Here is a 25,977-nt window from a genome sequence, read left to right as displayed (position 1 = left end):
AACAAGGCTGGATTGTAATTTATTTATTTCTCCACTCAACCATCGAAATGTTTCTTTGACGGTCTTGATTCCAGATTTTTCATGATTTATACAGTAGGTGAGTTTTTATGGGACTCGGGCCTCTCTGTCAACAAGACTGCATTTGCTGTCCATCTGTTGTCCTGGGGGTGGGGGTGGGTTTGTTAAATGTTTGTACAGCTGAGGGGTTTGTACAGCACCCAGCTCCCCTCTCAAGTGACCCTGCCGCTTGAAAAGGTACTGCAGTTCTTTCATCGTTGTTTCTTTCATCGTTCTTTCATCCACCTATCAGCTCCCAGCTTCTTGATTCACCCACCCTCCCCCACCCGCCTGACCTTTCCAACCACCTTCTAGTTCGTGCTCCGTCCCCTCCCCCACCTTCTAATTCTGGCTCCTTCCCCTTTCCTTTCCGGTCCTGATAAATGATCTCAGCCCGAAACGTCACTCTTGGCCGGGCCTGGTTAGCTCCTCCTGCATTTTGTGTGGCTATCGTGTCCAGTTGGGTTCATGACGACCAGTGTGCACAAGCTGGGCCAAAGGCTCTGTGACTTGAAACTGCTATTCCTCAGGAAAGCAAATCTGCCATCCTTGCTCATTTATAGCTCCGGGCACACAGCAATGTGATCTGACTCTGAATTGCCCTCTGGAATGGCCTTCCAGCTACAGTGGAAAGAACATTTTAGGGTTGGGCAAAAGATGCCCAGCTTGTCATTGATGGCCACGTGCCAGAGGTGAATGTGAAAGTGAGCATCTGGTGGAAAAGTTCAAGTCTCTTACCTGTTGGACCTGCTGATCGTGCCCAGGCGCCGCCTGTCTGCAGTGCTTCTCCAGCTGAGAAATGGTGCGGCTCTGGTTGTTGACGAGGGTGGTGAGGGCCGTGCACTTGCGCTCCAGGTCCTTGTATCTGATGGACAGCCTCAGCACTTCAGCCGTGACGTTGAGCACTTTGTTCTCCAGCCTGGAGATCTCCAGGGAGTCGTCCTTCTTCTGGATAATCTCGTGCAGCAACTGGGCATAGAGCTGGGACACCCTGGAATTCATGTTGCGGCTTCCCTTCCGCAGGGCCTTGACCTCCTCGATCACGCCTCCGTCCAGCTCCACCATCTGCCTGAGGTCTTCGATCTGCTGCTGCTGCTCGCGCATCTGACCCCGCATGGCCTGCAGCTCGCTCTTGTTCACGCTGTCATTCCCGCTCGCTGCGGTCTTGGTGCTCAGGCAGATGGGGCCAGTCAGCCGCTGCTGGGGGACGATGAAGGTGTAGGTGCATTTGCTGGCTGGCGCGCTGTCTGGGGATCGGGCGTTGCGACGGTTGGGCTCGCCGGTCTCTGTGAGCTTGTCGGCGTCGGCTCCAGTGCGAGTCTTCTCGGCTCCTGCTAGTCTGATCAGCAGGAAAACGCAGACGGTGAGCTTCAGCATGGTTCAAACTGGGGGGGAGCCGTGAAGCAGTTCCCAAATCTGCAATGAAATAAAATCCTGAGTTTCACGCTTGTAATCGTCCCTCTAACTGTGTCCTAAAGTAAACTACAGCCATTATTGTATGGTTGGAAGTGCATCAGCATTATTGCATATAGTAACTCTCACAAAGTGATAATGACCAGGTATTCCAACCGATGGCGCAAACATCGATTTCTCTAACTTCTCGTAATCCTCCCTCTTCGTCCATTCCCCCATTCTGCTCTCCCCTTGCCTCTTCTGACCTGCCCATCTCCCTCCCCCGTCCTCCTCCTTTTCTCCTTCTCTCGTTCCTCTCCTATCAGATCCCTCCTTCATCCCTTTTTCCACCTCTATCACCTTCCAGATTCTCATTTCTTTGCCCACTCCCCCAGCCACCTAGCTACAGCTGTCACCTTATAGCTTCTACTCCTTCCCTCCTCTCTCTCCTCCCCCCCCCACACTTTCTAGTCCTGATAAAGTGTCTCAGCCTGAAACATTCCTTTCCATAGTTGCTGCCTGTGTTCTTCTGGCATTCTGTGTGTTGCTTTGGATTTCCAGCATCCACAGTCCCTTTTGTGTTCATGAGGGATAAATATTGGCTCTACCACACCAAGGAGAATGCCTTGCCGTTTAACCTGGTGTCTTAGGATCTTTGGCAGGCACCTGAGAAAGTAGACAGGGCTTTGGTTTTGTATCCCATCCAAAAGGCAACATCTCAGCCAACATGGGAGTTTCCCTTTCTAACGAGCTGGAGTATCAGTTTAAATTTTTGGGCTCACGTTGTGGTCTGTGACTTGGCTCAGAGGGGGGAGCGGGACCAGCTGAGCCACAGCTGAAACTAGACGGAAGTGGAAGTGATGCAGTGTTTGGACTCGTGTTCAGTCGTCCTCTGTCCTACAAGTGGTAACGTACCTGAGCTTCCAAGATTCCCTCAGGTGGCTTATAGAACTCCTCTACATTACTTATTGGTGCCGCTCTGGACAGAAGCAGCCAGCTGTGGAATTGCATCCAGAGGGAGTGCAATAAGACATAGAAGCTGAATTTGGCCATTCGGTCCATTGGCTCTGCTCTGCCGTTCGCCCGTGCTAGTACTTTTAAAGGGGAAAAGTGTGGGATAACATTTCGATTTTAATGTTCATTTTTTTCTTTTCCTATCCCTGCTGTCTGAGGCTTTAGCCCTAGCATTTCTGAAAACTGATTTTTTTTCCCCTTTTCATTTCCCTGACTGCTTCCACCCTCACTTTCACCTTTTAACTGTCGTCTGCCAGCAGCTCTGGCATTCCTTCTGTTACTCCTAGGAACATGAGAAAATCAGCAAATGCTGTAAATCCAGAGGAACACACACACAATGCCGGAGGAACTCAGCAGGTCAGGTAGCAACCATGGAAAAGAATGAAGCCCTGAAGGGGCTTGGCCCAAAACATTGACTATTTGCTCTTTATTTCCCGAGCTGCTGAGTTCCTCCAGTATTTTGTGTGTGTTGCTGCTTTTAAGATGCTTGTGAAAGTCTACCTCTGAGCAAATCAGCAACTGACTCCTCCTTGGCCCATCTGGAAATCCTTTGATGTTAGGCACCAAGTAAACATGATATTTTATTGGAAAAGAACATCAGTAAAATATTTATAGCTGCTTTGCCTTCCACACAAGCTCGCGAGTCCTCTCTGCCAACATATTTATAGATAGAGGATCTCATTTGAGACTTCACCCTTGTGTGTAAATCCTGACTTTGTCGTCTCTCACTGGGGATTTGACTGAGATCTATAATAAAATATTACTTTTGTTTAAAAAAAGACCTTCACTTAATACAATCTTTGGTTCTAGGGTGCAGGAGGAACTCTGTGTTGTGTGTTATCTAGGATTGCCTGACTGCAGTGTGTTAGTGCGCGGTTGGTATTTTCAAGGTCTGTTTATGTTACAGGGCAATGAAAGCTTGTCTTTTGAAGGATAGCATTGATGATATATAAACATTTGATAGCAGAAATGAAGAGAAGGGATATATGTCTGCTGCTCCCTTTAATTACAACTATTATGACTTCACTTTATTTTTCTAAGAGCAAACTCTGCGGGTTGTATAAGTATGGTGAACTTTATCTTCTGGGAGAGTATGGATGTGCCTTGAGAAGGTGATGAGCCAAGCTTTGAAATGTTGCACTCTATATCAGGAAGTTGTTGCTGCAGTCTTGTTGGACAGAGTTACAGAATTCAAAGGTGAAATGGCAGTAGCAGAATAAAGAAGCAGCTCCAAGACAGAAGTTGGTGATTCTGTATGCAATTCAGTCTGCAATTACTTTACTGTCAATGAAGTATTTTTGATATATCATCATAGATGTAATGTAGAAAATGCAGCAGCCAATTTCTGCACAGCAGGCTCTGAAAAAGAGCAATTTTTTTAAAATATCAAAATCAGGTTTAATATCACTGGTGTATGTCGTGAAATTTGTTGTCTTTGTGACAGCAGTTCAATGCAATACATAATAATGGAAAAATGTCACAGTAAGTATACTGGGTGTATGTAATGTGTGTGTGTATGTAATATATATGTGTGTGTGCATAGTAGTGCAAAAACATAAATAAAAATAGTGCAAACACGAGGAAATCTGCAGATGCTGGCAACTCAAGCAACACACACAAAATGCTGGTGGAACGCAGCAGGCCAGGCAGTCGACTGTATCTTCCAATAGATACTGCCTGGCCTGCTGCGTTCCACCAGCATTTTGTGTGCGTTGCTTAAAAATAGTGCAGTACTGTTCATGGGTTCAATGCCCATTCAGAAATCGGATGGCAGAGGGGAAGAAGCTGTTCATTAATCGTTGAGTGCATGCCTTCAGGCTTCTGTACCTCCTTCCTGATGGTAGCAATGAGAACAGGGCATGCCCTGGGTGATGAGGGTGCTTAATGATGGATGCTGCCTTTTTGAGATATCCCTCCTTGAAGATGCCCTGGATACTGTGGAGGCTGGTGCCCATGATGGAGCTGACTTGGTTTACAACTCTCTGCAGCTTATTTTGATCCTGTACAGAAGCCCCATCCCTATACCAGATGGTGAAACAACCAGTTAGAATGTACTCCATGGAACATCTGTAGAAATAGTGTTTTTAGTGACAAACCAAATCTCCTCAAACTCCTAATGAAATATAGCTGCTGTCCTACCTTCTTTGTAGCCACATCGATACGTTAGACCCAGGATAGACCCTCAGTGATATTGAAACCCAGGAACTTGAAGTTACTCACTCTTTCCACTTCTGCTCCCTCTGAGAGAACTGGTATGTGTTCCCTCGACTTACCCTTCCTGAAGTCCACAATCAGTTCTTTGGGCCTGACATGACGTGCAAGGCTATTACTGCGACACCACTCAACTAGCTGATATATCTCACTCCTATACACCCTCTTGTCACCATACTGTATTCAAGGAGCAGCGCAGTCTGAGATGTTGAGATTTTTCATATTCAGGGCCCACATATCATCCCATCCAGCAGGCCTTGCTTCTGAGGTCTGTGGGAGGGGTCTTTACCCCACAGGCTTTGCCTTGATAAGCTAGAGTGTGACCCACAAAACCAGTTTAATCATCCAGTCCATAAGATATAGGAGCAGACTAATCAAGAACCTATCAACCTCCGCTTTAAGTACACCCATTCTGATCAGAAAGTTTCTTTTTTTCTTGCTTTTACTCTCAGTATGGGCTGCCCAGTCCCCCTTTTTTTCTCTTTTTCTTTTCCTTCTTGTTTTTTGCTTTTGTTTATAGAGAATAGTGGGTTTTATATATATATATATTATAAAAGCTCCTTTATCTTTTTTCTTTTTATGAAATAGAATTGATTATCTTATTTTTTTATTATATACTATTAGATTAATACAATGTATAATCTTGATAATGTTTATTTTACCTTTTATATGTATTGTTATCAATACAGATATTTAAGATAATCCTCCTCTTGTTTGTATATATGTACTTTTTTAAGATTAGTAAAAAGATTGATAGAGAAAGAAATACACCCATTGACTTAGCCTTCAGCTGCCGGTGGCAATAGACTCCACGGATTCACCACCTTCTGGCTAAGAAATTCCTCCTCATCCTTGTATTCTGAGGCTGTCCCACGACAGTAAACATCCTCTCCACGTCCATTTTACCTAGGTCTTTCAATATTCAAAAGCCCTGACTAACGTGAGCTCAGCTTCCTTCCAGGAGCTTTGCTTCTGGATTACTAATTTTTTTTTTAAAAATGAAGATTTGAAAGGTGTTAAATTGTAAATTGTAAATGTGGTAACATTACAGTAGAGCTACCAGGACTTGATGTCTCAATCCCTATGGTAAGTTGGCACTCTCGATGTTGGCAGTGGGTTTGGAGTGGTGACAAAGAGGGAGGGTAGGTATGTCATCAGGGTCATCAGGTGGGCACCCTCCTTCTTTGACATTTCATTGATAAGCCCACAATGTCTCCAGAGGGCTCAACGGATGTAACAAAGGGATCTGGGAATACAGACCCATAATTCCTTGAAAGAGGTGTCACAGATGGATAGGGTTGTAAACAAAGCTTTTAGCCTTCATAAATCAAAGTACTGAGTACAGGAGATAGAATGTTATGTTGAAATTGTGTAAGACGTTGGTGAGGCCTGATTTGGAGTATCGTGTGCAGTTTAAGTCACCTATCTACAGGAAAGTGTACAGAGGAAATTTACAAGGATGTTGCTGGGTCTGGAGGACCTGAGTTATAAGGAAAGATTATATAGGTTAGGACTGTGGGTATATTTAAAGCAGAAATTGATAGGTTCTTGATTATTCAGTGTCAAAAGTTACAGAGAGAAGGCAGGAGAATGGGGTTGAAAGGGATAATAAATCAACCATGATGGAATGGCACAGCAGATTCGATGGGCCAAATAGTCTTCTGCTCCTATGGAAAATTTGCAGAAGTACTTTAAAGCTTCATTGCTTGTTTGACGGAGATTATTCCCTTTGTTGAAACAGGTTGACATATTTTGGTGGAATTTTACCTTGTGGTTTGGTTTTGTTATTTTGTATGATGTTGTTGGCGAGGGCAGCTTTTATTACTACATTTTTCCAAAATGCTTTGAAAGCTCTTTAGAAGCAGGAACAGATGTGCTTTTATATAGTGCCTTTTCTGAATGCCACAGTAGTTGTAATATGGGAAATGCTGCATTACACACCAGGTTTACAACAGGAAGTATAACTATACACTCTGTGGCAACTTCATTAGGTACCTGGTGGAAAACATTGTGGTCTTCCCCTGCTGTAGCCCGTCCACTCCAAAGTTCGACATGTTGTGCATTCAGAGTTGCTGTTCTGCACACCACTGTTGTAACACATAGTTATTAGAGTTACTGTTGCTTTCTGGTCAGCTGGGACAAGTCTGGCCATTCTCCTCTGACCTTGCTCATTAACAAGGCGTATTTGCTCACAGAACTGCCACTCACTGGATGGGTTTTTTTTTGTGTTTTTTTAAACATCGTTCTCCATAAATTCTAGAGACTTGTGTGTGAAAATCCCAGGAGAATCAGCAGTTTCTGAGATGCTCAAACCACCCCATCTGGCACCAACAATCATTCCACGGTCAAAGTCACTTAGGTCACATTTCTTCCCCATTGTGATGTTTGGTCTGAACAACAACTGAACCTCTTGACCATGTCTGCATGCTTTTATGCATTGAGTTGCTGCCACATGATTGGTTGATTAGAAATTTGCATTGACAAGCAGGTGTGCAGGTGTACCTAATAAAGTGGCCACTAAGTGCAGGTAGCCCAGTGACCCAGAGAGTGGGAAATATCTCTTTGGCTCCTCACAATCTAGACATACTCCTGGAATGCATGTGCACAGATCTCAGAAAAGAATTGTGCTTCCAGATGAGATGCATGTTATGATTGAACAATTGTTTTTTTATTACCTTCAGGTTTGAGTCGGGTAGTTGCAGCTTAATCCTAGTTCTAAGAGTGCTGGTCTATCAATTGCAATGTATTGAAGTACAAGAAGGCCAGCAAAGCAATGAAAAGTCCCACAGTGAAACTTCCAATCTCCTGAAAATGTGGGCCAGGAACAGTGCAGCTTGTCCAGCAAGACTTGCCTGGAGCATGGTCTTCGTTAACCCCAACTCAACCCACCTCAGGAGTGCATATTACCCCCATCCTCTTTCGAAAAGTCCAGAGTATCCTGGGAGATGAAAATGTCCAGGGCCAAACCCTACTTCCGGAAGCTAAAATTGGTCCACTGAGAGCCATCTGTAAAGACTTGCATGACAAGGTCTCTCCTCCAGAAGACAAGTGGACAACACCCTATCCCAACGATGTATTCTGGGGGGGCGGGGAACCATCACTAGCATTTGGTCTCTTTATATTTTGTCTCTATGGTCCTACCTGCAATTAGACTGGAATAATCTATCGAAAAGCAGAGAATCTGGACCTTTGAACATACCTACTGATCCATCCTAAGTGATGAATCTGTGCAACCAATTTCCCTCGGGATCAATAAAGTATGACTATAACTAATTCATTGCCACAGATGACTGTGGAAGCCATGTCATTAGATATTTTAAAGCAGAGGGTGATGGGTTCTTGATCAGTAAAGGCATCAAAGGTTATGGGGTTAAGAAGGATAATAAATTAGCCATGATTGAAGCTGACCTGATGGACAATATGGCCTAATTCTGCTTCTTTGCCATGTGGGTTGATGGAAACTGTAGAACAGAGCGTGCAGTAGACATGCATGAGAAAACCGTGAATTGTTTAGTTCACAGACCATGAAATGCTTAAATCTTCAAGGTGAGCACTGCTCTCAGCAGAAGTTTGAGCTCCATGCCGATCAGTTGTAGTCCTATTTGTCTGCCCTTGTTCCCTGCTACGACTCTGTCATGCAAGAGTCTTTACAGATAACACCTAGTGCTTGGGACTGATTTTGATTGCTGGTGGGTAGGGCATTAGAGTTTTGCCCATTTTCCTGCCTCTCTGAGCTGTTTCCTGATTTAAACCTCTTGGAATATTGCCGGTCCTCTCTGGCTTCCAACAGTTTTGCAACAAGTCTGTGGTTGTGGTATTTACTGGTCTTTCTGTGATCTTGTGCTGTCACTGTTTGGGTTGTGAAGAATATAAATACAGCATTACAGTATCTGCAATTTTGTTTAGAAGCAAAATCTTCCCCATCACCTTTTTGATGATACCAATGTCTTTTTGTCATCCTTGTAATTTGTAATAATTTGACAAATTCAATCGTATGAATTCCATTAAGAAGAGGACATTGGTGTTAAAATGAATGAAATTAAATTCCCAGTTGTCTAAGAGGTCTCTTAATATCTCTTTGAGGAGGGAAGGTTATTCAGTAATGAGAAGGGAGTGCTTTGAGGACTCCCATGCATGTATGGTGAATGTCATGAGCACAAAATTAATCTGCACTGGAGATTCCAAAAGACACAGGCCATATGTGCTGAAGGATGTTTGAAGGAAGTTAACTTTTACCTGCTTTGCTGCTATGGAATTCAAATCTTGCAGACAAGCCTCCTTTAAGTACATTCCTTGGTGTACACTTTCCCTACCATGAGGGTTTTGAAGGAGGCCCTGCTCACTACTCCCTGAATCCTCTGGCTTTTGTCACCGATCCTGCCTCCCAGTCCTTATCTCTGCCCTGATTGTATATTTGATTCCAGATTTCTTAATCCTCCGTCTTCTGATTCTTGCCGCAATTCCTCTTCCCACCAACATTCCCACATTTCACAGATTTCCGAACTTCCTCTGTTAGCTCTCCACAGTTGCCAGAGCAGAAGAAAGAACCTTGTGTGGCTTGGGCTTTGTGCACATTGCTTTTGTGTGCCAAAACAGCTGCCACAGGACGCAAGTACCCTGCACACCCCCCAACTTCCCACTGTACTGTTCTCCAGTAATGTATCGTTCCTAACCTGGATGAGTATCTATCCGTTGTTTCTTGTCATCAGAAATATCACCATTCATAATATTACTTGTAGGTGCAAAGTTGCTTACAGATAAAAATAGTTTGCATAAAATAATTTGGACAAAAGTGTCTTGTGTTAATAGACTAACTTTTAACAGCTGAGATATTATTTCTTGAAGTACAAAATCTTTTGCAGACACCACATCCGTTCTTACAAGAATTTGTATTTATAAAACACTTTTTAATGTGTAATCCATCTCGAGGAATTTCACAGGCCTATGGCGGAACAAAATTGATACTGAGTTACATAAAGTCAATGGGTCAGATGCAGTGAGTTGTAAGGCTTTGGCAGCTGAGGGAATGGCTATTAACAGTGCAGCAATCAAATTTAAAGATGAAGTTCGAATTGGAGTAAAATTTCACTTTGTAGTGCTGGAAAAGGTTACAGAGAAAGGGAGGGGTGAATAGTGGGGAAGGGTCTTAACCTAAATGGGATCAGGACTGAGATGAGATGTATATACGTGACTTAGATTCAGTGAAAGATGGGTTGCCTGGTTACCTATGACTATTCTCTGGCCTCTTCGAAAGTTACAGGATGTTTAATGTCAGCCTAAAAAAACGCAAGGAATCATTTGTGCTCACTGACCAGAAAATAACTTATTTAAATTTCTTTGAGAAATTATAGTGCATCCATTGCTAAAAGCAACAAACTAATTTTTTTATTAGAGAAAAAATATTCTTTTTAAAAACTCTAAAATCCTAAAATGCATTCAGACTTTATAACAGACTGTTCTGATGCTAACTTTGCAGCACCCTTACCTATGTTTAGAAGACTTTTCAGTAGCTGCAATGTGAATATCTGTCAGCCCTCGATGTTCTCAGCTTCCAACAAGGGGAAGAATTTGTGTAAAACAAACCATTGTAGATCCCACTTCAGCAGTTCACTTCTAACTGGGTTCCTGGCTGTACTTGAACAGGCTGGGCAGGTGAATTCTCTGGGTTTAGATTATCGTCCTCTCTGTTGAGTTAGTACTGGGTGCCTGGTCGTCCCATGCTGGAGTGAGGCAGCTGAGAGCAGTTGTAACTTGTCAGTGACTGTGTGTGGGACAGTGAAGAGAGGCAGCTCCTCTTCGCACTAATGGTCTTGCTCAAAGCAGCAGCAGCCTCTCATCTCCCCGCCCATTAGAGGCTTGGTTTGGTAGATTAAAGCCTCAGTGCTCTCTCCTTGTAACGAGTCGAGATAGCTATTCTGACTCCTCCCCAAAGAGCAGTGAACTCCTAACCAAAATCCAACTGATTCGGGCAGTAAATCCTGTTGCCTCAAAATTTCTGTCCTCTGATTTGAGTTTACCTTTCTCTTGTAAACTGAAGTTTTTGAACCTCTGAAAACAGTTGCATATCCTGTCTGAAAGTGAATAGAAATTAGTCAGCTGGTGGGGGGAGAACCTAGACTTGTTCAGGGAGCAAGTGAATGTGTGTATATACATCTGTGTAAGTGTGCTCACACGCATGGAGATTTGTTATCATGTCTGCATCCTCTTGCAAAAGCATGGCCTCCCTCTCGACATTTGATTGCTTTTCGCCACTTCTCCCTTGCGAAGTAGGACTGAGTTTTGGCATTCTGTCTGACTGGCAAGGCCGCGCAGCAGTCTGGAACACCAGGCCATCTCGATAAGGGAGAGGTGAAGTAAATAAGCAGTTTTCATTTGTATAGCACTTTATTGCAGTAAGGATATCTTAGAAAGTTCCATAGGCAGTATCAAAGTAAAGCTAACAGTCGCCACACGAGGAGACACTGGGGTGATCAAAAAAAACTTAGTCAAAGAGAGGTTTTAATGATAAAGAGGAAATATAAATATAGTGAATTGTCACCCTTAAGGACATCAGAATAGTGGTAATCAGTATGCAAACAGGAACCCCAGTTCAATTCCTACTGCTGCCTGTTAGAAGTTTTTACGTTCTCCCCGTGACCACCTGGGTTTCTTCCTAGCGTGCAAAGATGTACCGGTTGGCGTTAATTGTTCACTGTAGATCGTCCTGTGATTAGGCTATGGTTAAATCAGGGGATTGCTGGGCAGCGTGGCTCAACGGGTTGGAGGGGCCTATTCAGTGCTGTACCTCAATAAATAAATAATAACACTCAACGTTCACCATGTGCGTCCCTCGTTTGTTAGGTGCTGTTTTGTATGACGTGGCCGATCATGGTCCCTTTCCGTGACCGTGATTGTTCTTGGCCAACTTCTCTACAGAAGTGGTTTGCCATTGCTGCCTTCTGAGTAGTGCCTTTACGAGACAGGTGACCCCAGCCGTTATCAATTCTCCTCAGAGATTGTCTGCCTGGCGTCAGCGGTCGCACAACCAGGACTTGTGCTTCCCTATCAAATCTTTAATTAATTCTTGACTCCTGGTTTCTTGGCATCAGCTTTTATGAACCTGCATGACTTAGCACCTACAGGCATGAACAGAATGAATGGTTTCTTTCCTTTTGCACTGCCCATTGCTTCTACTTACTCAATTCGTGTTCGACTGAGAGAATCGTGATGTCCAGCCATCTTGATTCGTACTATGTCACAGCATGACTGATGTAAGCAGGGAAACGGACTGTGAACTGGAACACTGTTTTGCTAAACTGTACTGTTCCATAACTCTAGAAGTGGGGAGGAAAAAAGCTCAAGATCCCAGGAAACTCCACCGTTTCTTTCCATTTGTCTCAGCAACCTTTACCATTCTCTGCAAGGTGCTCCTTTTGTGGTATGACCACTTGGAATAGATTTATAACATGTCTTAAAGGAGCCTCTGCCAGTAAGGAGTACCAGGAGGGCCTTTGCAGCTGAATGTGATTAAATGTGGGGGTTAACATGGCCCGAATCTAAGGGGGAGGGCAGGAATCTGAGGATTATCACCTTAGAAGAAATTAGTGATATGAAATTTGAAAACAAAGTTTAGAATTTTAAGCGAGAGGCATTGAATAGCAGGGAGCAAGTGTAGGTCACTGAAGACTGGATAACTGGTGAATAGAACATTGCAGGAGTTGGGGTAGAGGAAGCAGAGTTTGAATGCCCTCCATTTTTAGAGGGTAGAAGTGGGAGCCACTTTGCACTGGCATCGTCAAGTTTGGGGCAACAAAGACACAGATGGAGCCAGGATCTTGTGCTGAGTTGTCTGTGGTAGGGTTTGAACCCTTAATTTACTGAGCTTGGTTGAGGCTAATAGATTCTAGCTCAGAATCCAAATTGGATTTATTATCTCAGACATATGACATGAATTTTATTATTTTGAGGCAACTGTAGAGTTCAGAATAAGACCTGATATCACCAGCATATGTTGTGAAACTTGTTGCCTTTACTGCAATTCAGTTTTTTCCTGTGGTACTCCTACAAATATATAGTTAAATTAAATTAATGAAAAAAGAGAAACATAAAGTAGTGAGGTAGTGTTCATGGGTTCAATGTCCATTCAGGAATTGGATGGCAGAGGGGAAGAAGCTGTTCCTGAATCACTGAGTGTGTGCCTTCAGGCTTCTGTACCTCCTTCCTGATGGTAGCAATGAGAAGAGGGCATGACCTGGATGATGGGGGTCCTTAATGATGGATGCCACCTTTTTGAGGCGTTGCTCCTTGAAGATGTCCTGTATACTATAAAGACAGGTGCTCATGATGGAGCTGACTAAGTTTACAACTCACTGTGGCTTATTTTGATCCTGTACAGTAACCCCCCCCCCCGCAATACCAGACAGTGATGGAGCCAGTCAGAATTTTCTCCGTGTACAACCATAGAAATTTTTGAGTGTCTTAGGTGACACACCAAATCTCCTCAAACTCTTAATGAAGTATAGATGCTGTTGTGCCTTCTTTGTAGCTGCATAAATACATTGGGTGCAGGTTAAATCCTTAGAGATATTGATACCCAGGAACTTGAAATTGCTCACTCTCTCTACCTCTGATCCCTGTATGAGGACTGCGGTGTGTGTTCCCTCATCTTACCTTTCCTGAAGTCCACAATCAGTTCTTTAGTCTTGCTGACATTGAGTGCAAAGTCGTTGTTGCTATACCATTCAACTGGCTGATATACCTCGCTCCTGCACGCCCTCTCGTCACCAACTGAAATTCTGCCAACAATAGTTGTGTTGTCAGCAAATTCATAGAGGGCGTTTGAGCTGGGCCTAGCCGCACAGTCATGGTTGTAGAGAGAGTAGAACAGTACAAAAAGCATAAGAATCTAATTAATAAAAGTAAATCAATAGTTTAAAGAGTAATGAAGTAGCTAATGTGCTTGGATTCATGGACCATCTGATGGTGAAGGAGAAGTTGTTGTTCCCAAATTGAGTATGGGTGTCCAGACTCCTATATCTACTCCCTGATGTAGTAATGAGAATGAGGCAGAGAGCACCCTTATGATGGGTGCTGCTTTCTTGAGGTGCTACCTCTTGGAGTCCTCAATGGTGGGGAGGGGTTGTGCCTATGATGGAGCTGACTAAGTCTGCAGCCTCTGTGAACCTGCCTCCATACCAGACTGAATGCTCTCCACTGAACATCTGCAGAAATTTTCAGGAATCTTTACTGATAGACCAAATCTCCTCAAACACCAAAACAAAGTACAGCCACTTGTGTGCCCTTGTAATTGCTTCGATATGTTGAACTCGGGTCAGGTCCTCTGAGATGTTGACACCCAGAAACTTGAAAATACTCACCCTTTCCAATACTGCCCCCCTCAATGAGGACTAGTGTGTGGTCTGCTGACTTCTCCTTCCTAGAGTCCACAATCATTTCCTCGATCTTGCTGGCACAGAGTGAATTGTTGTTGCTGTGACCCCACTCAACCAGTTGACCAGCTGCTGTATTAGCTGAGATCCACGGCCCAGGTTATGAATCAGGTTTTCCTCTCAAGTCCCATGAGTCTCCAATCTGTTGAGAAAGCTTAAAAAGTGTGTTTAATATATCAAAGGGATGCTGCTCACTGTTTCATCAGCTTAAAACCTGAGATAGCACTGTAAAATCGTGAAGGACTTCTGTTTTTCTGTTTGATTGGAATGCACTAGTAACTAAGTAGAAGGTTATTATAGTAAAACGTCGATCTGATACTTTCAGGTTACTTGGTGGTGTCAGACCAAGTGAATGAGGTAGGTTCCAGGCCATCAGGATTTCGAAATGATTAGAAGCCCGGTTAGTGGAGTTTTTCTGTTTCCCTGGAGGTTTCCTGGTCCATGCTGATCCTGGTCAGTGGCCCCAGATTCCTAGGGTTGAAAGATGAACAATAATCCCCAGGCCTACTTGTTCTCTTATTAAATAGGCCTCAGACTAAAGAATTTGATTATTTTGATGTTTTTTTTTGCCCTTTCCTACCAGCCTTTTGCATTCTCCCTGAAATGGATACAAGGTGGAGCAGGGAGGGCAGTGGGTTGGGAAGGGGGTAGGGAAAGGAATTTGCAAATGCCAGTGAATTCTTTTTCCGAGCTAGTCTGTGGATGGGCTTCCATAAATGGATAAGAGAGCAGATGTTAATGTATACATTCAGGTCAGTGGCCATTAAGTCTAAACAGTAGCTCACTAAATTAAGAACTTGAGATAGTGTGTTTGTTTACTTTATCAAAGGATTCACAGAGCTGAGAAGTTCCAGACCTGCTGGTGAGCTTGGAGCTGGTACGTGGTTGCTGAGAAAATGAGTAGTCTGAATGTTACAATATGCATGGTGAGTGTGGTGCACAATCCGTTCGCTAACTCCACTGTTAAACTGCTGACGAACTTAGTTTGGTTTAAGAATGAAGATGCATTGTAGAGCAGTTTTAACATGGGGAAGACAGCCTCCTGAAGGTACTCCACAAGATGGTTATCAGAATGATAGTAGAGGCTATATTCAGACATGTGAACAAACATTTGTTCAGGGATGAAGGTTTTAAAGAGCACCCTGCACGAAGGAGAAGTGGAGAGGTGCAGGGAGAGCACTCAGGAGCTGAGGGTCTTGGGAGCAGGAGACACAGCCTCACGTGACTTGATTAAATTTGGGCAAAATTCCAGAATTAGAGGAGTTCTGGTTCCCCCAGAGATGAATAGACAGACTTGGAGAATTTATTTGTTATGATAAGCAGCTTTCCTGTGTATTGTATCTTCAGCATGGCATCCATCTCACCTCCCCCTTAACTGATATCACACTTGGTGATGAGAGCCAGATTGCTGACATCTGCTGACTGTTGCCACATCTGGTAACTGAAGTCCACTGGAATTGCTGGTGCTGATCAGACTTGATTTACTTTTTTGCATTGAAATGAATGTCCTTTCAAAGGAGATGTTGGAAAATGACCAATCTTTCTTCCTCTTTTGTGCTTCAAAACCTGTTCCCAATTCCATTCTAGCATCATTCTGTCTCTCAGCAATAATAGAGATACTTAGCCAGCCAAGGTGGATGACTTCATTTCTTTCTGTCCCTTAAAGTGGTCCACCAACTTCACCAAAACAGATCATCTTTGTTGTGACGTAAACAAAGTCACCAGAGAAACACTGAAATGGGTGGATATAAAACTTTTTACTCAACAACAAAAAAATGAGCAGCTGGCCTCATAACTCGAGACAGTCTGGGAAGAAGAGGCCTGCTCAACCCAATATTGCATGGTATCTTTGAGCTAAAGATCAACGGTAACAGGATAATTCTGCAGTTACAACATATCTACAATTAGGCATCTGTTAGTCTCATGAGACCATGGATTTGTGCCTTGGAAAGTTTCCAGGGCGCAGGCCTGGGCAAGGTTGTATGGAAGACCAGCAGTTGCCCATGCTGCAAGTCTCCCCTCTCCACACCACCGATGTTGTCTAAGGGAGGGGCACTAGGGCCGATACAGCTTGGCACCGGTGTTGTCGCAGAGCAATGTGTGATTAAGTGCCTTGCTCAAGTACACAACACGCTGCCTCAGCTGAGGTTGAACTAGCAACATTCAGATCACTAGACGAACGCCTTAACCACTTGGCCATGCGCCAACACAATGCAGTTTTCAAACACATCCTTCACACCCACACTCCAGGCACCCAAAATGTCTGTTAATTGTCACTGACTCTGGGCTGTATTCATGCACTTGCAGACATCTGAGGTCTAATTGTTCTGAGCTGTCTTTTAAACTCAATCTGCAATCCACGCTCGAATCTGAAGATTTGTTACTATTGAAATTAAAACTTGCTATATACCCCACACTCCAGAATATGCCCCAACAGTTTTGTCCTATAATGCTGCGGCTTTTAGGAATTTGTCAGAAAGTTCAGGGCTTTTCTGCATTTGAGCAGTAATTACATGTCAAAATACTTTGTGGAAGGGTGGCGTATGAATTTTTCATTCACTCTGTGACTAGTCAACATGGAATCGAATGCAAGGAATTTATAGGCATTGCTGATGGGCTGGGAAATACTAGGGATTACCCTGCTATAAAGGTCTATTTGCTGTGAAGGTATCTGTCTTCTTCCATGTTCTCTGCTGGAAACATTGAAGTTCATCACCAGCCCCTTCAGGATTGCTTTGTGGCTGAGCAGATGGTTTGGATTTTTCTACTGGTGATGGGAGGAAGAGATCTAAAGCAGGGCCAATGAGAGGACAGATGACACTGGCCAGCAGCCAGAATGATATCTAAAATTGTATTTCCTGATTGCTATCATTGGGATAAACCTTTCAGATTTTATTTTCTCCTACAAGCACTCTCAATGTTTAAAGATTGCATTGGAAAATGTTCAAAGGTTATACAGAAACATTTCCTCGAATGTCAGTGATTGCTCAGAAGTCTACAGTGATGAGGTTTGCTGATAGAATCCCATTGATGTAATTTGTCCGTCAGAATGGCCGAAGACAGGTCTTTTTAAATACACTGTTGTTTTGCACAATTTAACCATCAGAGAAAAAGATTTGGATTGATCTTTGTGTGTGTCTCTTTAAGGAAATATCAAAGTGCTTTACAGCTGTTGAAGTTCAAATTGGGGATGCTGTTGTAATTTTGGAAATGCAGCAGCCAATTTTGAGCACACCAACTTTCAGAAGTTGGTCTGTGAATCTGTCAGATAAATATTGCCCTTTTAAAGTGGTGCCATGTGATCATTAACAGCGAGTGAGATGGAAGCTTGGATTGGTATTTAATCCACGAGATGAAGTAGTTATGTTAAACACGAGAGATTTGACATTTGCTGCAAATCAAAAGCAACACATACAAAATGCTGGAGGAACTCGGCAGGTCAGGCAGCATCTATGGAAAGGAATAAACAGTCAACATTTTAGGCCAAAGCCCTTCTTCAGAACTGAGAAGGGAGGGGGAAGATGGCAAAATAAAAAGGTGGGGGGGAGGGGAAAGAGGCTGGCCGGAAGGTGAAGGGTGAAGCCAAGTGGGCGGGAAAGGTCAAGGGCTGGAGAAGAAGGAATCTGATAGGATAGGAGAATGGGAAGAGGGAGGAGACCCAGGGGAGTGAAAGTCAGATGAGAGAAGGTCAAATGCCAGTGTGTGGAAATAGAAGGAGAGGAGGGAGAGGGGAAAATTATTGGAAGGAGGAATCGATATTCATGCCCTCAGATTGGAGGCTGCCCAGATGGAATATCAGGTGTTGCTCCTCCACCCTGAGGATGGCTTCCTCGTGGACCGACATGTCAAAACGGGAATCAGAATTAAAATCGTAGTTCTCTCTCTCTCCTTTTTCTCCCTCTGTCCCTTTGACTATACCCCTTGCCCGTCCTCTGGGATTTCCCCCCACCTCCCTTTTCCTTCTCCCTGGGCCTCCTGTCCCATGATCCTCTCATATCCCTTTTGCCAATCACCTGTCCAGCTCTTGGCTCTATCCCTCCCCCTCCTGTCTTCTCCTATCATTTTGGATCTCCCCCTCCCCCTCCCACTTTCAAATCCCTTACTCACTCTTCCTTCAGTTAGTCCTGACGAAGGGTCTCGGCCTGAAACGTCGACTGTACCTCTTCCTAGAGAAGCTGCCTGGCCTGCTGTGTTCACCAGCAACTTTGATGTGTGTTGCTTGTTATCAGAATTAAAATGTTTGGCCACTAGGAAGTTCTGCTTTTAGTGGATGGAGCAGAAGTGCTCGATGAAGTGGGGCCCCCAGTTTACAATGAGTCTCACCATTGTAGAGGAAGCTGCATCAGGAGCACCGGACCCGAGAGATTTTCAGGTAAGATGTCGCCTCACCTGGAAGGACTGACAGTTTGAGGACTGAACGGAGGTGAGGGAGGAGGTGCATGGGCAGGCGCAGTACTTGGGGCACTTGCATGGAGAAGTACTGGAACGGAGACAAGTGGGGAGGGACAAATGGGCAAAGTAGTCGTGGAGGAAGTGATCCCTGCAGAAAGCAGAGGAGATGGGAGAGGTATGTTCAGTGGTCAGATCCCTTGAGGTGGCGGAAGCTGTCAAGAATGATTGTTGAATATGGAGGCTGATGGAGTGGTAGGCAAGGATGAGAGGAACTCTATCACTGGCAAAGCAGTGGGAAGATGAGATGAGTGTGGATGTTTGGGAAATGAAGGAGATGAGGACGAGGACAGCATCAATAGTGGAGGAAAGAAAACATCTATGATGTCCTGGAAAGGAAAGCCAATGAAGTCATCAATGTGGTGGAGGAAGAATTGTGAAGTATTACCGGGGAAGGCTTGGAACATGGACTGTTATACGTAGCCAGCCAAAAAGAAGGCATAGCTGGGTCCCACGTGGGTGCCCATGGCTACCCCTTGGGTCTGGAGAAAGTGGGAGGAGCCAAAGGGGAGTGGTGGCGGCGCAGGGAGATTGGTTGGTTCTGTTGTTAAGAAAGAAGCGGAGAGCTTTGAGGCCGCCTCGCTGGGGGAATAGAAGTGTATAAGGACTGAACATCCATGGTGAAAATGAGGTGGTCAGAGCCAGGGAATTAAAAGTTATGTTAAAGTGGTTATATAAAATAAATTCCAAGTGCTCAACAGTACAATGGATTTGGCAGGTTGTACATTTAATCTGACAAGACACTTTGAGGGGATTAATGTCATGTATGGTCACAAAGTTCCAAGCTTGAAGGAATTTGTTTCTGATTGGCGATCTGAGAATTTTCCATATTGATTCGTGTTGGAAACGGAAGGCGTTAGTGGAAGCTGTCCTACTGAAGAAAACACAAATTAGAGCGTTGGTCTCGGAGGGCTCTGGCACGCACAAGCTAGAACATAGAACATAGAATAGTACAGCACAGTACAGGCCCTTCGGCCCACAATGTTGTGCCGACCCTCAAACCCTGCCTCCCATATAACCCCCCCACCTTAAATTCCTCCATATATCTGTCTAGTAGTCTCTTAAACTTCACTAGTGTATCTGCCTCCACCACTGACTCAGGCAGTGCATTCCACGCACCAACCACTCTCTGAGTAAAAAACCTTCCTCTAATATCCCCCTTGAACTTCCCACCCCTTACCTTAAAGCCATGTCCTCTTGTATTGAGCAGTGGTGCCCTGGGGAAGAGGCGCTGGCTATCCACTCTATCTATTCCTCTTATTATCTTGTACATCTCTATCATGTCTCCTCTCATCTTCCTTCTCTCCAAAGAGTAAAGCCCTAGCTCCCTTAATCTCTGATCATAATGCATACTTTCTAAACCAGACAGCATCCTGGTAAATCTCCTCTGTACCCTTTCCAATGCTTCCACATCCTTCCTATAGTGAGGTGACCAGAACTGGACGCAATACTCCAAGTGTGGCCTAACCAGAGTTTTATAGAGCTGCATCATTACATTGCAACTCTTAAACTCTATCCCTCGACTTATGAAAGCTAACACCCCATAAGCTTTCTTAACTACCCTATCCACCTGTGAGGCAACTTTCAGGGATCTGTGGACATGTACCCCGAGATCCCTCTGCTCCTCCACACTACCAAGTACCCTGCCATTTGCTTTGTACTCTGCCTTGGAGTTTGTCCTTCCAAAGTGTACCACCTCACACTTCTCCGGGTTGAACTCCATCTGCCACTTCTCAGCCCACTTCTGCATCCTATCAATGTCTCTCTGCAATCTTTGACAATCCTCTACACTATCTACAACACCACCAACCTTTGTGTCATCTTCAAACTTGCCAACCCACCCTTCTACCCCCACATCCAGGTCGTTAATAAAAATCACAAAAAGTAGAGGTCCCAGAACAGATCCTTGTGGGACACCACTAGTCACAATCCTCCAATCTGAATGTACTCCCTCCACCACCACCCTCTGCCTTCTGCAGGCAAGCCAATTCTGAATCCACCTGGCCAAACTTCCCTGGATCCCATGCCTTCTAACTTTCTGAATAAGCCTACCGTGTGGAACCTCGTCAAATGCCTTACTAAAATCCATATAGATCACATCCACTGCACTACCCTCATCTATATGCCTGGCAGAATGATCTGTTTGCATGCTCTGATTCCATGGCTGACATCAAGGACCTGTGGCCTGCTGTACTACGCCTGATCTTAACTATTCAGCAAAGCAACAAATCATTTCATTCTACTGAATATCTTGGAGCTTGTCGTGCAGAGATCTACTTCTGAATCGTAACCAGAATACTATATTCAAGTTTTTTTTAGATTATGAGGACACACAGTCCTCTTTTATTGTCATTTAGTAATGCATGCATTAAGAAATGATACAATGTTTTTCCAGAATGATATCACAGAAACACATGACAAACCGACTTAAAAGCTGACTAAAACCACATAATTATGACATATAGTTACAACAGTGCAAAGCAATACTGTAATTTGATAAAGAGCAGACCATGGGCACGGTAAAAAGTCTCAAAGTCTCTCAAAAGTCCCATCATCTCACGCAGACAGTGAACCTCCAGCACCGCAAACTTGCCGATGCAGCATCCTGGAAGCATCCGACCACAGTCTGACTCTGAGTCCGTCCAAAAACTCCGAGCCTCTGACCAGCTCTCCGACACCGAGCACCATCTCTGTCAAGCGCTTCAACCCCGGCCCCGGCAATAGGCAAAGCCAAGGATTTGGGGCCTTCCCCTCCGGAGATTCTCAATCGCATAGTAGCAGCGGCAACGAAGCGGGCATTTCAGACGTTTCTCCAGGTGTTCCTCCGTGCTTCTCACGACTGTCTCCATCAAATCAGGATTGTGCACGACTCCCTAGTTACCACGTACAATATCATTCGGAATGGCCGCGCACGCTGTTCATCCTTCTTTGTCTTTCTCCAGACCAAGACCACACTTGCTGCCTCTCAGCCATCTTTGGCAGGAGTAGAAGAAGCTCCTTTACAAGACTGAATAATAAAGGACAAGGAATACTGCATTTGAAGTCCTGTAATGTTAGAGTTCTATACAAATCCATTAGTAGGATAAATGAGCCAATATCAGTATCTTCCCTCAGGCCAGAATCCTCAGCACCAAGGCTCGGCACTGTCTGCGTGCCTGACGCTAAATCCCCCAAAAGAGGTACTCCACTCTACGCTTTGTCACGTCAGCCAGTTCAGGGAGCACAGAGAAGATCCTTCAAGACTGATTACAAGGCCTCTCTGGGGAGAAATCATGAAACAATATCAGCTTTTGGGCATCCCAAGGCCATACCTGCTGAAACTATAGAAGCATCCAGAAGGCACAAAGTGCTTTGGGTCTTTTGAGGAACTGAAGAAGACCATGCAGGCATTGGAAAGGGCATTCAGTGATCCAAAGAACTTGGCAACACTGACAATCTGAGTATCTGGCCTGGGACTTCTCCGGCTGGGTTGATGACATTTCACATTAATTCTTTTCCTCTATCTCCACATGTGATGTCTGAACTATGTGTTACTATTCTAACTTGCATTGTTTATAGATCTTCCATCATTGCCTCATGTCCAGATGTATCTGGACTCTGCACGATACATTGAGGAGCTACAATCCTTCTTGGAGCAAGACAACTACAGCTGCCATCGTCTCCAGTTTGGTTCTCCAAGGTTATTTTTGTTTTTACTTTTACTGTTGAATTCGACAGGAGGAGGTTGCGCCTTTTCCTGCAAAAATAAACACTGGCTGCATTCCGAAACATTGATTCACTTGAGATTTGCGGAATTCCAGAGTTATTCCACGAGGCTCACATATGATTTGACAGCGTTCCACAGACTCTCTCTATTGCTTGAACCTGTGTCATGTCCTCCACATCGAAGCTGAAGGTGAGGGCTCCAACTTTGTGCAAAACTGTAGTGCAAGCAGGCAATCAGGTGAATGGCCATAAGGAAGTAGATTGTGAGGTCAAGAGCCTTATCGTACTAGTGGACAGTTCAATAGTTTTATAACCAGAAAGCTATCCTTGAGCCTTGTGCTTTCCGAGGAACTGTTATCAGTGTATTTTTTCATGACGTTCAAAAGCCCTAAAGCACCTTCCCGCTAACAAAGTACTTTTGAAGTGTACCCCGCTATTGTATTATAGCTTGCATAAGCAAGATGGTTTTCACCAGATCATCTAGTAACGTTGAACATGGATAAAGGTTGGGTAAGATACCAGGGAAAGCTTTTGCTTCACTTTGGTATGATGTTGGAGGTCTTTGTGATTGGCCTTGATTAAACATCACACCTGAAAGATGCCGTACTCCTGGTGACATGCTGGAGTATTAGCTCACACTTTTGTACTGGTATTTCTGGAATGGAAAATTGAATCCACAGCCTTAGGGGGTGAAAGGGATGCCATCCACTCAGCCACTGAAAATGATTTTATTGTGGGGAGTGATTTGCACCATGGTAGAATGGCACTGCATTAAAATTCTTTATTTCCTAAGGAGCTGTTGACACCCATGGGCATGTGGCCAAGTGGTTAAGGCATTGGACTAGCGAACTGAAGGTCGTTAGTTTGAGCCCCAGCCGAGGCAGCGTGTTGTGCCCTTGAGCAAGGCACTTAATCACACATTGCTCTGCGACGACACTGGTGCCAAGCTGTATGGTTCCTAATGCCCTTCCCTTGGACAACATTGGTGTCGTGGAGAGGGGAGACTTACAGCTGGTCTTCCATACAACCCTGCCCAGGCCTGCACCCTGGAGAGTGAAGACTTTCCAGGCGCAGATCCATGGTCTCGCAAGACTAACGGATGCCTTTTATGTTGACACCTATGAATGAGGATGAGTGAGGAGGGAAGTAAGATTGGTTCTGGCAGGAGGAGGCTATTCCTATTGAACAGAGTGACAAGTTCTGTCTAAACTCTAGCTACCCCTCTGTCTCAGGTCCACTGTCCTCCACTGAAGCAGTTGAATATTCTGATGGCGATGCCACAGCCTCGTGTCTGTGCCTGCTGCGTGGTCACAGGAAGTGGCAGAGCGCTGATTACCAGTAAGTGATGGACTTCACTCTGAGGGCGTTGGGCAAGTATGTGTCACTGTGCATCAAATTTCACGACACGTGCTGGTGATTAAACCTGATTCAGATTCTGTCAACCATGAACGGCTGCTAAATGGGACTGCAGGTGTCTGGACAAAACCAGCCTTCAGTGGCACACCTGAGCTGGCACTTTGGCACAGAGGGCACCATCTGCTGCATCTTCAGTGCAGTTCAACCTGGCCAAGGGGAAAGAGAACCATTCTGAGCTACCATCTGATTCAGAACGACATTGAGAGAAGCTTTGAATGATGTGAAAGGACGCCATCTGCTCCTGTGAGTAGTTTATTTAACTTCATTAACTTAATTGAATAATTTTTAGACCCCACAAGGTAAGAGTAACAGATTTTCACATCTGAAACCCATTAGAGTTGTACGTTTGGGCATCTGGGTGGTTTTGTGTGATCATCGTTCCTAATGACAATTTTAAATTCCAGGACATTATCCAGATTTATAATCGCACAGCCACCATGATTTGAACTCTGTCCTGAGCCCACGTCTGTGGTTATTAATTAGATAACCTGGGCTCCACCGATCACCACTGAGTCCTTGAAGGCAGCAGGGGTTTCCACTCCTTCCCACTGCTGCTTCCTTGGGGTCTGTGGTTGGGGTCTCCCATCTCCAGCTGGCGCCTTGCTGGGGGTCGGGGTGCCCCTGTCCCACACTGATGGTGTGGGGGAGTTCTCTTTGAAAGTCATGTACGTTCTGGTGGACTGGACAGTTCTGCCATGAGTCTTTAATTTTATTCAATCTGTTTAATTTCCTGCAGTTGCTTTGTACCTCAGATATTAGTCGTGGAGGGAGCTGGCGAACGCTGAGCAGAACGTGAAGGTCGAGCTGTGTTCCTATCTTTGCGTCGCTGACTCTTCTAGTCCTGTTTTATAGGTGGCTGCAGATTAAGTGTCCTCAGTGTATCCTTCCTACTTTGTACAGCAGTAGACGGGCGAGCACCACGGATCCCGAGGGGGCCACGTTCCTCGGCAGTCGACCGCAGAGCCTCTTGGATGATAGTGTGATCGAAGGTAGTTTGCCGTGGGCGATGCAGGCCGAACACCAGCCGGCCTGTGACCACTCTCCAGATGAGTCATGGCCAGGTACTGTATGGGAGCACTGTCTGCTTGAATGATTTCATAGAACATAGAACAGGAACAGGCCCTTGGGCCCACAGTGTTGTGGTGAACCAGCTGAAAGTAAATCTGAAAACTAATCGCTCCTACCTACACAATGTCCATATCCCTCCACCTTCCTCGTATCCATGTGCCTGTTTAAATATCCCTTAAAAGCCTCAAATGTACGTCTCTACGACCATACCAGACAGTGCATACCAGGCATCCACCACTCCCTTGCCCCTCATATCCCCCTTGAACCTACCCCCTCTCATCTTCAATGCATGCCCTCTGGTACTAGACATTTCTACCCAGCTCAAAAAATACTCTCTGTCTACTCTATCTGAGCCTCTTATAATCTTGTAAACCTCTATCAGATCTCCCCTCGGTCTCCACCACTCCAGAGAAACAACCCATTTGTCCAGCCTCTCGTGATACCGTAAGCCCTCTAAACCATGCAGCATCCTGGTAAACCTCTTCTGCGCCCTCTCCAAAGCCTCGGCGTTCTCCCTATCGTGGGGTGATCAGAACTGTATGCAACACTCCGGGTGTGGCCCAACCTTTGCTACAGATCTTCAGTTTCATATTTCCATCTATAAACCTTTCACGGTTTTGACCAATGAAATGCTCCCTGAAGGGTAGTCACTGGAATAGGAGAGCTAACAACCAATTTGTGCATAGCAAGTTCCTTGTAGTAACGAGTAGAAACATGCTTTCTTATTAGTGATTAAAAATTGCACACTTTTAACTAATGTATAAAAGGAAGAATGTAATGTTGAGACTTTATAAGGCACTGCTGAGGCCTGACTTGGAGTATTGTGAGCAGTTTTAGGTCCCTTAACAAAGAAAGGATGTGTTGCCGTTGGAGAGGGCTCAAAGGAAGTTCACGAAAATGATTTCATGATTAAAAGGCTTGTCAGAAGAGGAGCATTGGATGGCTCTGGGTCTGTACTCACTGGAATTCAGATGATCTGGGGGGAGGGGGATCTCATTGAAACCTATTGAATATTGAAAGGCCTCAATTGAGTGGATGTGGAGAGGATGTTCCCTTTGGTGGGGGAAACCTAAGACCAGATGACAAAACCTTAGAATAGAAGGACATCCATTTAGAATGGAGATAAGGAATTTCTTTAGCCAGAGAATGGTGAATCTGGGGAACTCATTGCCACAGGCAGCGGTGGAGGCCAAGTCACTGGGTATATTTAAAGCAGAGGTTGATAGGTTCTTGATTG

The 25,977-nt window shown here is 44.7% G+C and overlaps 2 protein-coding genes across 3 annotated transcripts in view; one reads left to right on the top strand and one right to left on the bottom strand.

Moving 5' to 3' along the window:
* Positions 1-10,524, bottom strand: part of angptl6 (angiopoietin-like 6) — a 28,543-nt gene extending 18,019 nt beyond the window's left edge. Inside the window, exons 1-2 of one of the 2 annotated variants that reach the window (XM_063035995.1) lie at positions 10,160-10,524; positions 796-1,473 (exon numbers count right to left, since the gene is read on the bottom strand). In XM_063035995.1, coding sequence (XP_062892065.1) covers positions 796-1,434 — 639 coding nt within the window. In that variant the 5' untranslated portion in view covers positions 1,435-1,473; positions 10,160-10,524. The remainder of the gene's footprint in view (positions 1-795; positions 1,474-10,159) is intronic. The other variant, XM_063035994.1, reaches the window with a different exon arrangement.
* Positions 10,525-14,454: 3,930 nt separating this feature from the next.
* On the top strand, positions 14,455-22,633 carry LOC134339277 (uncharacterized). Its single transcript, XM_063035651.1, has 3 exons — positions 14,455-14,459; positions 18,434-18,474; positions 21,116-22,633. The coding sequence occupies exons 1-3, from the start codon at positions 14,455-14,457 to the stop codon at positions 21,913-21,915; spliced, it is 846 nt and encodes a 281-aa protein (XP_062891721.1). The 3' UTR covers positions 21,916-22,633.
* The last annotated feature ends 3,344 nt before the right edge of the window (positions 22,634-25,977 follow it).

This window comes from Mobula hypostoma, chromosome 29 (genome assembly GCF_963921235.1).
Source record: "Mobula hypostoma chromosome 29, sMobHyp1.1, whole genome shotgun sequence".
NCBI classification, from domain to species: Eukaryota; Metazoa; Chordata; class Chondrichthyes; order Myliobatiformes; family Myliobatidae; genus Mobula; species Mobula hypostoma.
This window is presented reverse-complemented; position numbering and strand designations above follow the sequence as displayed.